The sequence below is a fragment of the Astatotilapia calliptera genome, chromosome 23 (assembly GCF_964374335.1).
Source record: "Astatotilapia calliptera chromosome 23, fAstCal68.1, whole genome shotgun sequence".
Taxonomy (NCBI): Eukaryota; Metazoa; Chordata; class Actinopteri; order Cichliformes; family Cichlidae; genus Astatotilapia; species Astatotilapia calliptera.
Genome location: NC_137443.1, coordinates 43,986,639 through 43,997,826, shown reverse-complemented (window position 1 = coordinate 43,997,826; position 11,188 = coordinate 43,986,639). Strand labels below are relative to the sequence as shown.

The 11,188-nt window shown below is 44.2% G+C and overlaps 3 protein-coding genes across 4 annotated transcripts in view; all 3 read right to left on the bottom strand.

Moving 5' to 3' along the window:
• Window positions 1-11,188, bottom strand: part of LOC113017716 (NACHT, LRR and PYD domains-containing protein 12-like) — a 1,242,929-nt gene that overhangs the window by 326,389 nt on the left and 905,352 nt on the right. The gene's annotated exons all lie outside the window — the stretch shown is intronic.
• LOC145419390 (protein NLRC3-like) overlaps window positions 1-11,188 on the bottom strand; it is a 250,300-nt gene that overhangs the window by 102,413 nt on the left and 136,699 nt on the right. The gene's annotated exons all lie outside the window — the stretch shown is intronic.
• The window catches only part of LOC145419349 (NACHT, LRR and PYD domains-containing protein 12-like), a 28,885-nt gene that overhangs the window by 7,839 nt on the left and 9,858 nt on the right, over window positions 1-11,188 (bottom strand). Inside the window, exons 4-5 of the mRNA XM_080297056.1 lie at window positions 8,977-9,156; window positions 6,501-6,674 (exon numbers count right to left, since the gene is read on the bottom strand). Coding sequence (XP_080153182.1) covers window positions 6,501-6,674; window positions 8,977-9,156 — 354 coding nt within the window. The remainder of the gene's footprint in view (window positions 1-6,500; window positions 6,675-8,976; window positions 9,157-11,188) is intronic.

Sequence of the window (11,188 nt, the reverse complement as noted above, 5' to 3'; positions counted from 1 at the left end):
TTGCTAAGATCAAAGGAAAACCATAAACTATGTTTTCTGCACTTAAAATCCTGTAATTTTCTCATAAATCGACAGTGCGCCTTATGGATGAATTCTGGTTGTGCTTACTGACCTCGAACCGATTTTATGTGCTACACGGCGCTCAGAAACCTTTCAACAGATGTTTTGGTACGACTTTGCTCAGCTACGAGGCCGCACCGCTTGATGGATTGTTGGAGCATTACAGCTACGAGGAGCCTCGCGGAGTGATACGTACTCTGCTTCAACGTAATATTACTGTATTGAGTGTGTATAAGGACCATAAATGGCACCTGTAAGAGACACGGTTACAAAGAGGGTTTCAAACTCCAGGCTGTCAGTCACGCAGTAGAACCTGGGAACAGAGCAGCTGCTTGTTATTATGCTCAGCGTCTGTTTACATTTTGACTGCACGATTGTGAGCTGTTTGTTATGCACAAACACAACATTGTTTTCTTTTATTTATGGAGCATTATTATTTAATAAATGCTGATCATTTATTTCTGAGTAATTGTTTCATGTACATCTACGCTGTATGTTAATAAATGTGCCTGTGTGAGATTTGGGACACAGCTTTGACTAAGAACTCTCTTTTTGTTCGAACTTTCTGGCTTTAAAAATATCGAGATATATATCGTATATCGCCATCCAGCTAAAGAATATCGAGATATGAACTTTGGGTCATATCGCCCAGTCGTAATATTGCAATAGGTTGTCCGTTAAACTCAAGCGGGGCTTGGGCCCTGGCACGGCGTAGCCACACAATCCTGGTAGTAGTGACGCTCGGCTATGACGGCGTGCGGGTTACCAGCTGGCTTTCTCAGGATAGGGCTCCTGTGTGAGCGGTCGACAATAACGTCTTTATCCATACCCAGCACTTCACGTAGTAGCACGGATACGGCCGTGGAGGAGCTCGAGTCCAGGCCCTCTGGGATCCCTATGATGTGGATGTTAGCTCTCCGCTTCCTGCCTTCATCACATTTATCCTTCAGGTCAGACAGCTCCTCCTTCATACTCTCTACTGTAGACTGCAGGGTGGTCACCTCATCGCTCCACATTGACAGCCCATCCTCAGCTTCTTTCACTGTAACCTTTACTCCATCAACTTCGCCGCACGTCGCCGCCATGCTGTTAGCGATCTCATTTCTCAGTCCTTGCACGTCAGCCCTTATATTGTCAAAATCTTCTTTCAATGCATTTCTGACTTCTTCTTTTAACAGCGTACTAATGTCCTCTTTAATGGATTGAAGAAGCTCCAATTTTAGAGCAGTAGGATCCACATCACGCGCGTCTGTTGAGTCTGCTCTTCAGCGGCCGTAGAGCTGGACGCTGCCCTTTGGCCATCATCGATACTCTCGCCCGAGATCGCACCGGGGCTAAAATATTCACCTGCTCAGCTGTTTTTGATCAGTTTGAGCCCATGTGGTTTGATCAGGTGGAGGAACGATGTGATGCTATAAAGACATCATCTTGTCCAAATGATGTTGTTCCAACACGTGTTTAAAAAGATTTTAAAGGTTGTTGGTTCCGACATCTTAGCGATTTTTAACAGCAGTCTTAGTTCAGGTGTTGTACAGCCTGTTTTAAACATGCTGTTGTACAGCCTGTACTAAAAACCTGATCTGGATCCTCTGTCCGCTCAAACTTCAGGCCTATTTCAAAGCTTCCCTTCCTGTCGAAGATTTTGTAAAAGATTATATTTGTTCAGCTGCAATCTGTTGTAAAGGTTTCAGTCTAGTTTTAAAGCTCTTCACAGCACTGAAACTGCCCTTTGAAAAGTTCTTAATGATCTTTTATCAGCCACTGATCAGGAGACTCAGCTGTGCTTTTGGATCTGACCGCTGCCTTGACCACAGCATCTTGACCTCACCATTGGAGCATGGCGGCATCAAGGGCGCTCTATTAGACTGGTTCAGCTCTTTTATTAAATCGCATTATTACATTTGGGGCTTATATTTGATGGCAATTTGAAAAACAGCTGAGCTCAGTTGTACAGCGGTCTTTCTTCAAACTGAGGCTTTTATCTAAGGTGAGATCATTTCTATCTTTTAAAAACCTTGAACGGGCGATCCACGTTTTCATGACGTCCCAGCTGGATTATTGTAACTCCTTATATGTTGGAGTTAGTGGGACCTGCCTGGCAAGACTGCAGCTGGTCCAGAAAGCTGCAGCTCGTCTTCTGACACAAGCTCAAAGACATTTATCGTCCCAACAACCACATATACGCTGGTCCCTCGCTGTAACACAGTTCACCTTTGGCGGCCTCGCTGTTTCGCTGATCTTTTTTGTGCAATTTTGCATGTTTTTGTTTTTTACAGCGCATTGTGTTCTGCGTCCTGATTGGCTGTAGACCATTGTCAGCCAATCTCGTGCCGTGTCTCCTGTACAGTACAGAATGTGTTCAAATTTACAGCAGTGTGACTCTGCAGTGCTGCACTGTATGTTTGTACGTTGTGTCCCAACAAACAACAATGATGACGAGACGTTTTGCACCTGTGGTAGCAGCCAAAGGCAGAGGAAGATGCTGACCATCATAGTTTCAACAAGGAGGCAAAAAGGTTGTAACTGTCCACAACAAGAACATCGTAAGGATGGAGTCAGCTTTGGCTTTGTGGCTCAGTGACCGCAGGAAAAAGAACATCGTGCTGGACACCAACATTATCTGCAGAAAAACTCAAAAGCTTTATGAAACTTTACCTGACAGCGAGGAGCCCAGGCCATGGACGAGTGCTCCTCACACAGAAGCTCATTTAATGCCAGCAAAGGCTGATTTGACACATTTCAGAAACACTTTGCTTTCACTCTTTAATAATTTTAAAAACTTATTTTTCTATGAAGGTTTGAACTTTGTTTAAACAAGAGAGAAAAGTGTGAAAATGTTCATGCCTGTCTGAGAAAAGTGTAGAAAGTGTGCAGTGAGGGTTTAACTGCCTTAAAACTTCTATAATACTTGTAAAACATAAAGCTGCTACTTCATTCTGAGACTTATTTTTAGAACGTAACTCGATAAACGAGCGACCGCAGTACTGTATTGTGTTTATTTTGAAAACTCTCAACAGGATCTTCAGATTTATTTTGAAAGCTTTATCTGGAAAACACAAACACATAAGCAGGAAACAAAGAGCGTGATATGAAACGATAGACGTTTTCATATGGTCATCATATATACATCGTTCTATCGAACAGCCCCAGCTCCTGCTGCCAGTCTCTGTAAATCTGCTCTTAAAACACATTTGTATTCACTGGCTTTTAATACAGCATGAGAGTTATTTGATATTTGATGTGTGATATTAATATTAGGAGTTATTTTAATAGTTATTTTGGATTCTTGTACAGCACTGTGGTCAACGCTGCTGCTGTAATTAATGTGCTATAAACACATAAACAATCTGCAGTTAAACATCCAAAACTAAAGATGTGATCGCTGCCTTTAGAAAATGTGCTGATGCACAAGATATCAGCTCCATTAAGGTGGAATGTGGCCGTGTTAGAAACATGTTGGAAGAAGTTTGAAGCTGAAACTGTGAAGCTGAGAGTGAAAGAGCTCCAGCGTCTGTCACAGGAAACTTTCTTATTTCCACACTGATGAAAGCATCAAGCTTTGACTTCCTGCTGCTTTTATTGAGTCACACTGTGAAACTGAGCCACAGCTGAACCAGCATCCCTGTACAGCAGACACTTACAGCGCTTGGCTGCTTCCATTGGACCCTCTGCACAGAGCTTCAGTTTCCTCTTCTGGTCCCAAAGTGCAGAACAACAAGGTTTCAAACAGCTTCGTTCCAGCAGCATCAGCCACAGACATGCAGAGAGAATCCTTTGGTTGTGTTGTGTGTTTGCATATCTGCTGTCTGTGTTGCTTTGTGAGGATGGATCATCTCCTGCAGCTCCAGATAAACAAGCTGGACCTGAACCTGGTAGCTTCACTTAGAAGACACTTGTGACGGGAACGTGTGAGAAGTTTTGTGCAGACAAGTGTGGATTTAGAGTGTGGGACGAGCTCTCCACAGTCTTTGTGGAGATCCACATTCTGCATACTGCCTGTGAGAAGCTGCAGACATTTGTCCTCCAAATCCACTGAGCAGCTGCTCGTGGTGGTATTAGCTTCATGTGTGCGTGTTAGCATGAAGCCTCGGTCACACTCTGCTGTGGACACGGTCACGGACAGCTGGACGCCTGATGGACGAGTCGTCCTTCCTGTTAAGCTTCTTTGAGCATGAGAATAGCATGAGAAGCTCAGTGGACACTGTTCAGGGTTTTAACTCTCGCTTTCACTTCAGCTTCACCAACAACAGCACAAGCAGAGCAGCCCACTGCCTGCATGGCTGGGACAGCGCCCCCTGGTGATTGTAAACCACTACAACATGTAGACGGCCGTCTGCAGGCTGGATGTAGCACCACCGCAGAGACGTGCTGCAGCTCTGTTTAGTTACCCAGCTGACAGCAGAGGCTGTAGTTTACTGTTACCAACATGGAAAACTGAAGCTTCACCAGCTGGAGCTACAGAGCTGGAGAACAAAGGAGACTGAGAGGCCAGAATGATGTGGGAGGAAACATCAAGAGCCTGTTTGAAAGGAGACACATGTGGATGCTGTGCCAGTCTGTGGTCTGTCAGAAGTCAGCTGAGTCACACTGCAAGAAGCTGCAGAATCTCAGAGGAGGAGATTTGGAAGTGTTTGTGGGACAAACTGGACTCAAAGAAAGAAGATGTTTGTGAAGTCTTTGGTGGAGGTGAGCAGTGTGAAGCAGAACACATGCAGATGAATCAGGAGGTCAGCATCAGTGTCTCCTTGTGGTGGACGGTAAAAGAATCAGAGCCAACGCTCCCGTCCACCCTCGGCATGAAGCAGTGCTGTTTCTGAAACAGGAGGACAAGTCCAGAGAAGACAGAGGAAGCAAAGATGAGGGTGGGACAGGACAGCAGGACTTCCTTCAGACCTGCAGCTCCATCACACTGCTGTAGCTCCTCTTCATCACACATGTACCTGCAGCCTGTCTTCAAGTCCAGGAGTCACCTCCACACAGTGTAGAAGCCTCCTGTGCAGACCATGGAGTCCAGCCTCTGTCAGGGAAGTCGGCACTAAAGCCTGAAAGACTTCAATCTGTCTCTGCTCCACCCGAGAAAGACCAGCACCGTACTTGTTGTGCATTCAAGGAGGGAACATCAGCGCTGCATCGTGGGAACAACACCGCAGGAACAAAGACACAGCACGGCCGATGAAGGACGAGGACAAAGGAAAGGTGAGTGAGAAGACCCTGGTGGTGTGGACGGACCTGCAGGGGCTCCAAGACTGAGGAGCAGAGACGTCCATGTACCAGCTGAGGATGCTGCAGTGATCCAGGGAGCTCGGTCCAATCTGAGGCCGTGTGAACTACGTGGACCACAGTTTCTTCACAGACTTCAGCCACGTGAACATCTGGAGATCCAACAGTGTACGAGCTGTGAGCCATCAGCTGTTTCTCTCATCAGCTGCTGTAATGAGAGCTGCTGGAATCATCTCGAGCAGCAGGAAATCACTGATGTTGTTTCTAAACAAAGATATGGGACTGAGCTCCGCTGAGCTCCTTCTACTTTCATCCAGATAGAAACTGCTACAGTCTGCTGATTATTGCTTTGCCTCCATCACACGAGCTCTTTATCCTGTTCTTCACTCTCATTGGTTCTTTGTCTGCTTGTTTTTACAACAGTAGTCTTCTGATTGGTCAAAGACAATCAGCTGTGACTAAATGTAGCTCCTACAGCAGTGATGGGAATAACTACTGAAGCTAATCCAGTATCAAAGCTCAGGAATCAGCAGCTCCCACCTCGTTTTCTTTCAACAACTATTTTTAGCTGCTGTGTTTTTGTGTTTCTGCAGACCTCAGACATCCTGCTGCTCTGGACAACTTTTTCATTCTTTTGTATCATTATTTTGCTTTTCTTTTATTATTATGTTATATGTATTAATATGTGAAACACTTATTCTTTGTGTTTTTGCTTTGCTCCTGTCAAACTGCTTTAATAAAATCTGCTGCAGTCTAAACTGTGGACGTTCCCTTTTTAACCCTTTGTGAAACAATAAAGGTTTAAATCTGAGTATTCATCTATGTTAGTGTTTAATGGGTCTAATAGGTTGCTTTGGCCTTTCCCAGTAATATCTTCCCTTGCAGTCTGTGGTCCAGGCTTCTAAAACCATCCCAGGTTAACAAGAACTACAATCTAGAGGAGAGCTGCCATAACAGGTGTGACTGATGAGATCTGACCTGCAAGGTTACTCAGGTTTGTTTGTATCAGGACAAGCAGGGAAGCCGCCTGGACGTCAAAGTAGTTAGAGCTGGGCGAGTGTCCTCACCCACATCGGCTTCACAACTCTGCATCATCTACTGAGTAAGACTCAGAGCATCAGAGATTAGAAGGTCTACAAAGAGCTGAACCAGACTTCCTGTATAAAGGTTTTAGTTCCACAGATCGACAGTGTCAGCACAACTAAAACGTGGAGACTGACCTCAGAGTTTCAATTTGATGTTGTGGATTCTCCAGAAGAACACACAGCTGCTTCACTCCTGAATCCTGCAGCTTGTTGGAGCTCAAGTCCACCTCTCTGGGATACGAAGGGTTGAGCTTCAGCACTGCTTCCAGATAATCACAGCTGATCTCTGACAAATCACAGCCCCACAATCTGTATAGAGAATGAAAGATGTAAGTTTATTAGACAAAGTGCTTGAAATCATTCAGTGTTTCATCATCTGTTCAGAGCTGAAGAAGGTTCAGAATGTAGAAGTTTAGAAAATGGAAACTCCAAACAGCTGAAGCCAACAGGAAGCAGCTTCAAACAAACACAACAAGAGAAAAAACTCTGAATGTTTCACATTAAAGTCGTACATTTCTAACAAGAGTGTTTTAAAGACAGCGTCACTGATGATCATCTTCTGCCCAGTAAAACTTTGGGTTTCCTCATGTGAGTGTTAATGATGCACAAAGACTGTGAGTGCAAAGAGGGAGCGAGGAGGATGACAGAGAGATGGTACAGGAGCATCAAGAACCCGGCGAGGAAATGAGCAGAAGGACTTTGGAGCCTGTTGGATTGAAGCTTTCACAGAGACGTGTTTGACTGGACACCACCAGGACAGACTTTTAATCCCAGGATTTGGATGAGCTTTCTGTCTTTATGGTCACAAATGATGCTGTAACTCTGTGAATGTCCTGGAACTGTCAGCAGTGTGGTTACGTCCTTTTGACCTGAGTTTCCACAGCTCTTATAACAGCAGTGTACATTCAGACTGAGACACGCTTCAGTCTGTATGGACCTGTTTCTGTAGCTGCCACCATCATTCTACGGTCGTGTCCAAATTCATGGGCTGCATCCTCCCGAGGACCCGGCCTTTGCGGTCTACGTGGGCTGGGTCCTCAGAAGGTCGGGTAGGCTGGAAATAAACGGCTGGGGAAATTGGACGGTCTAGCCTTCTGATTAGCGTCACCGCTGTCTCGGTGGAGTTTAATAAACTCAGCCGTCTGCTCCTTGCTATCTAAAATATAACAGGACACTGGCGTAAATTCTCGACCGTCTCATACTTCTGTTTAATCAGTTTTCTGTTTGACGTTTAGTCAGCTCTGTAAAGACCAAGGAGGAACCCACCTGGGGGATTAATAAAGTTTTATTTTATCTAATCTAATCTAATAACTTTAATCTCAGCCAAACCGATTTACTCACGAACAAACAAAACACTGAAAAAAGCCAAACAATAACATTTTGAGGTTGTCTAAGTGACTTATATATCACGTTTAACCTGAGTAGCGAAAGTCCGCGGTGATGTGAAAATGATGTGCCGGGAGTTGTGCCGTTCTCGGCGGCTTCAGTGACCCTCGAGCTCCCGGCGAGCTATCGAGCTGGTGGGTAGCAGACGTCTCCGAAAACGTCGAAGCACTTTTGCAAATATGCGGTATCTTGATAAACCGAGCAGATATTTGATGTTTACACAGCTACTTTCTCGCCTGAAAATATGTTAAAAGTTTATTTTGTGACCGAGAAAGATTAGTATGAGTAATTTTAAAACTTAGTAGCGGCCGCCATTGTTGGAAACTGGAGTTTGGCTGGGCCGCGCTATGAATTCTGGGATATGGTAGGCCACGAAGGACACACCCGACCCATCCTTCAAATTCGGGGAAAAGGAGGACGCATTTGTTGGCTGCATTCGGAGGAGTCTACGAATTTGGACAGCCTTCGACGTGTCGCTGTGACGTAATCGGTCTACAAATGCGGCCTCAGGAGGATGCAGCCCATGAATTTGGACACGACCTACATGTTTGTACATCAGCTTATCAAATACTGTCTGCTTTCTTCATTTATTACTCTTCACCTGCTTCACTGTCACTGTGTGGGCGGAGCTGTCTGAGCCCTGCCCACACAGACACAGCTCCTCTCTGGAGCAAAACTTCTGCTTCATCTCCGCCTCTTTTCTTCATCCTCCACCTCTCTTTTCTCTTCTTCGGTGTTCTGCAGCCACAGAGCCTCACAGCCATTAGCACGCCCATACCTGAGCAGCTAGCATTACCCAGCATGCCGTGCAGCAGTGTCAGTTTGTAAATGTGCAAGAATTCCTGCTCCAAACTGTTTCACAGAGTGCTGTGTGCCGTGACCTTTGACCTGCTAAAGACAGTCAGCTGTGGATTATTCATTGTTGTGTCTGATACTTAGAACTGTGAGGAAGAAGCTACACAGTTAATCAGGGTCCCCTCTCTCTGAATCAGGAAAGGTGGGCAGGCCGCGTGTGGGCCGCGGGCCATACGTTGAGTATCACTGTTTGAAATGTGAACATTGTTCTGCTGCAGTCAATGGACTAAACCAGAGAAGAAGAAAACAGACTTTACCATGAAGATCCTCAGTGTGGATCAGTATAATATCAGCCTGATGTCTGCAGTTTAGTGTCAGCACAACTTTCACATCATATTCATCTCAGCACAACTAAAACATGCTGACTGACCCCAGAGTTTCAAATCGACATCGTGGATTCTCCAGGAAACCACACAGATGCTTCACTCCTGGATCCTGCAGGTTGCTGTAGGTTCCACTCAGGTCCACCTCTGTGGGATACGAGGGGTTGGACTTCAGTGCTGCTGCCAGATAATCAAGGCCAATATCTGACAAACCACAGCTCTTCAATCTGTATAAAAAATGAAAGATGTAAGTTTATTAGACAAAGTGCTTGAAATCATTCAGTGTTTCATCATCTGTTCAGAGCTGAAGAAGGTTCAGAATGTAGAAGTTTAGAAAATGGAAACTCCAAACAGCTGAAGCCAACAGGAAGCAGCTTCAAACAAACACAACAAGAGAAAAAACTCTGAATGTTTCACATTAAAGTCGTACATTTCTCATAAAAACAGGACAAAGACTTGAAAAAGTCGTGTTTTTCCTTCCGGGAACCACATGGCTTCACTTTTAAAGGTGAAGTGTGACAGAAATGGACATATTTGAAGTCCAACACCTTTTTCCAGTCACATTATTAAAGCAGACAAACTACAAGCTCATTTTCATTCCAACAAGTCATCTTCTGACCTGGACTAACAACACTGGTCTCTATGTGCAGCTGGCTGTGAGACCAGTGCTCAGGGAGCGTCTACAAAGTGCAACACTGAAAGAACATCACACACTCATTTGCTTCCAGCACTTTCACACAAACATCTACTGTCATCATTCATGTTCCTGCTCCTCTGGATTCACACGGAGCCTCTGCTCATGCCGTTGCCATGGTGAATCATAGTATGTGGCTCCATAACTCAGACTGAGCATGCTCAGAGCTGATTGGCCCGACTCTGATCAGCTGATCTAGAAGAGGAAACTCTGCTATATGTACATTATTACATCTACACCTGAATCACAACACTCACACAAATATATCAACTGTGTTTAATATTTTGGCATGTAGATCATTTATGTGCTTCAGCTCTTCTTACATTTTACCACCAACATGTTTCAAAAGGAGCAGCTTTTACTTTGAAGGCCAGCTGTCTGTGTTTCTTGTTTTCATTGTTGGATAATGAAATAAGTCGATGCTTCAGTGCTTTGAATTAGGAGTGGGTTTTAATAATCGATTCATCGATTAAAATCGATTCTGGCTTGGATAACGTGATATTGATTAATTAAAATCCTGAATCAATTTTTTAATATTAATTTATTTTGCCCGAAATGTCAGAATCTCAGGTTAAACCTCACAAAACTTTAACAACCACCAAACAGCTGAAACAGTGAATGAGAGCAGGAACACGGATTCTGCACAGAGACGTAAACACAAAGCTCGGACCCGCCGACACATCAGAATCAGTGAGATGTCGCCTTTCTCACTGACGGCACAGACACGGTCGGGGCTGAAAGCCGACAGCTCGCCGATTCTGATGTTTCGGCGGGTCCACGCTTTGTGTTTACGTCCTTTTTGCGCTCGATTCTGAAGCTGTTAGTTTTATCTCTCTACAAACAATATTGACTGAACCAGCAGCAAAAGAAGATCCAAACTACGCTTCACATAAACATCGTCATGAACTCACTCTGACTTTTGCTGTTTGTTTCCACCAGGATAAAATCACACTTCATGCACAGCTCTCTCTCTCTCTCTCTCTCTCTCTGTACTTCAAGAACAGTTTCCTGTTTAAAATCTGTTTTCTGCATTATTCGCTTGCTTGTTACGCACAAGTCTACCGTTGTTTACAGCGGTGTCGGCCGCTGTTTTTTTCCTTTTACTTGCTTTCGAAAAGAAAACCTAATTTCTGCTGTTCAATACTGAACAAATTTAAACTTTTTAAAATTATGCAAATTGCAAAACGCTCAGTTGTGTCTTTAACAAAAACACTGTAACTTTGCTCTGCTTCACTTCAGCAGCATCAGGTAATGTTCATGTGTTGATTCATGGTTTTCTTTCGTTTTTGATCTACTGCAGAATATTTCTATAAAATCCCAGAACAGGAAAATCACCTTCATGTTTTTCTGTGTTTTATCTTCAGCTACTTTGACACAAAGGCCTCTGCTGTGATGCTCACACATTTGATAAAGTCTCGAAAGTGCCAGCTTCCCTTTTATAGACACAAAAATATGTAAATGTACTGAATTATAATATTTCTGTCTGAGGCAAAATTTCCCAGATTCCAATCGAATTGAATCGAACTGAACATTTCCTCATGAACTGTATTAAACTCTGTAAATGA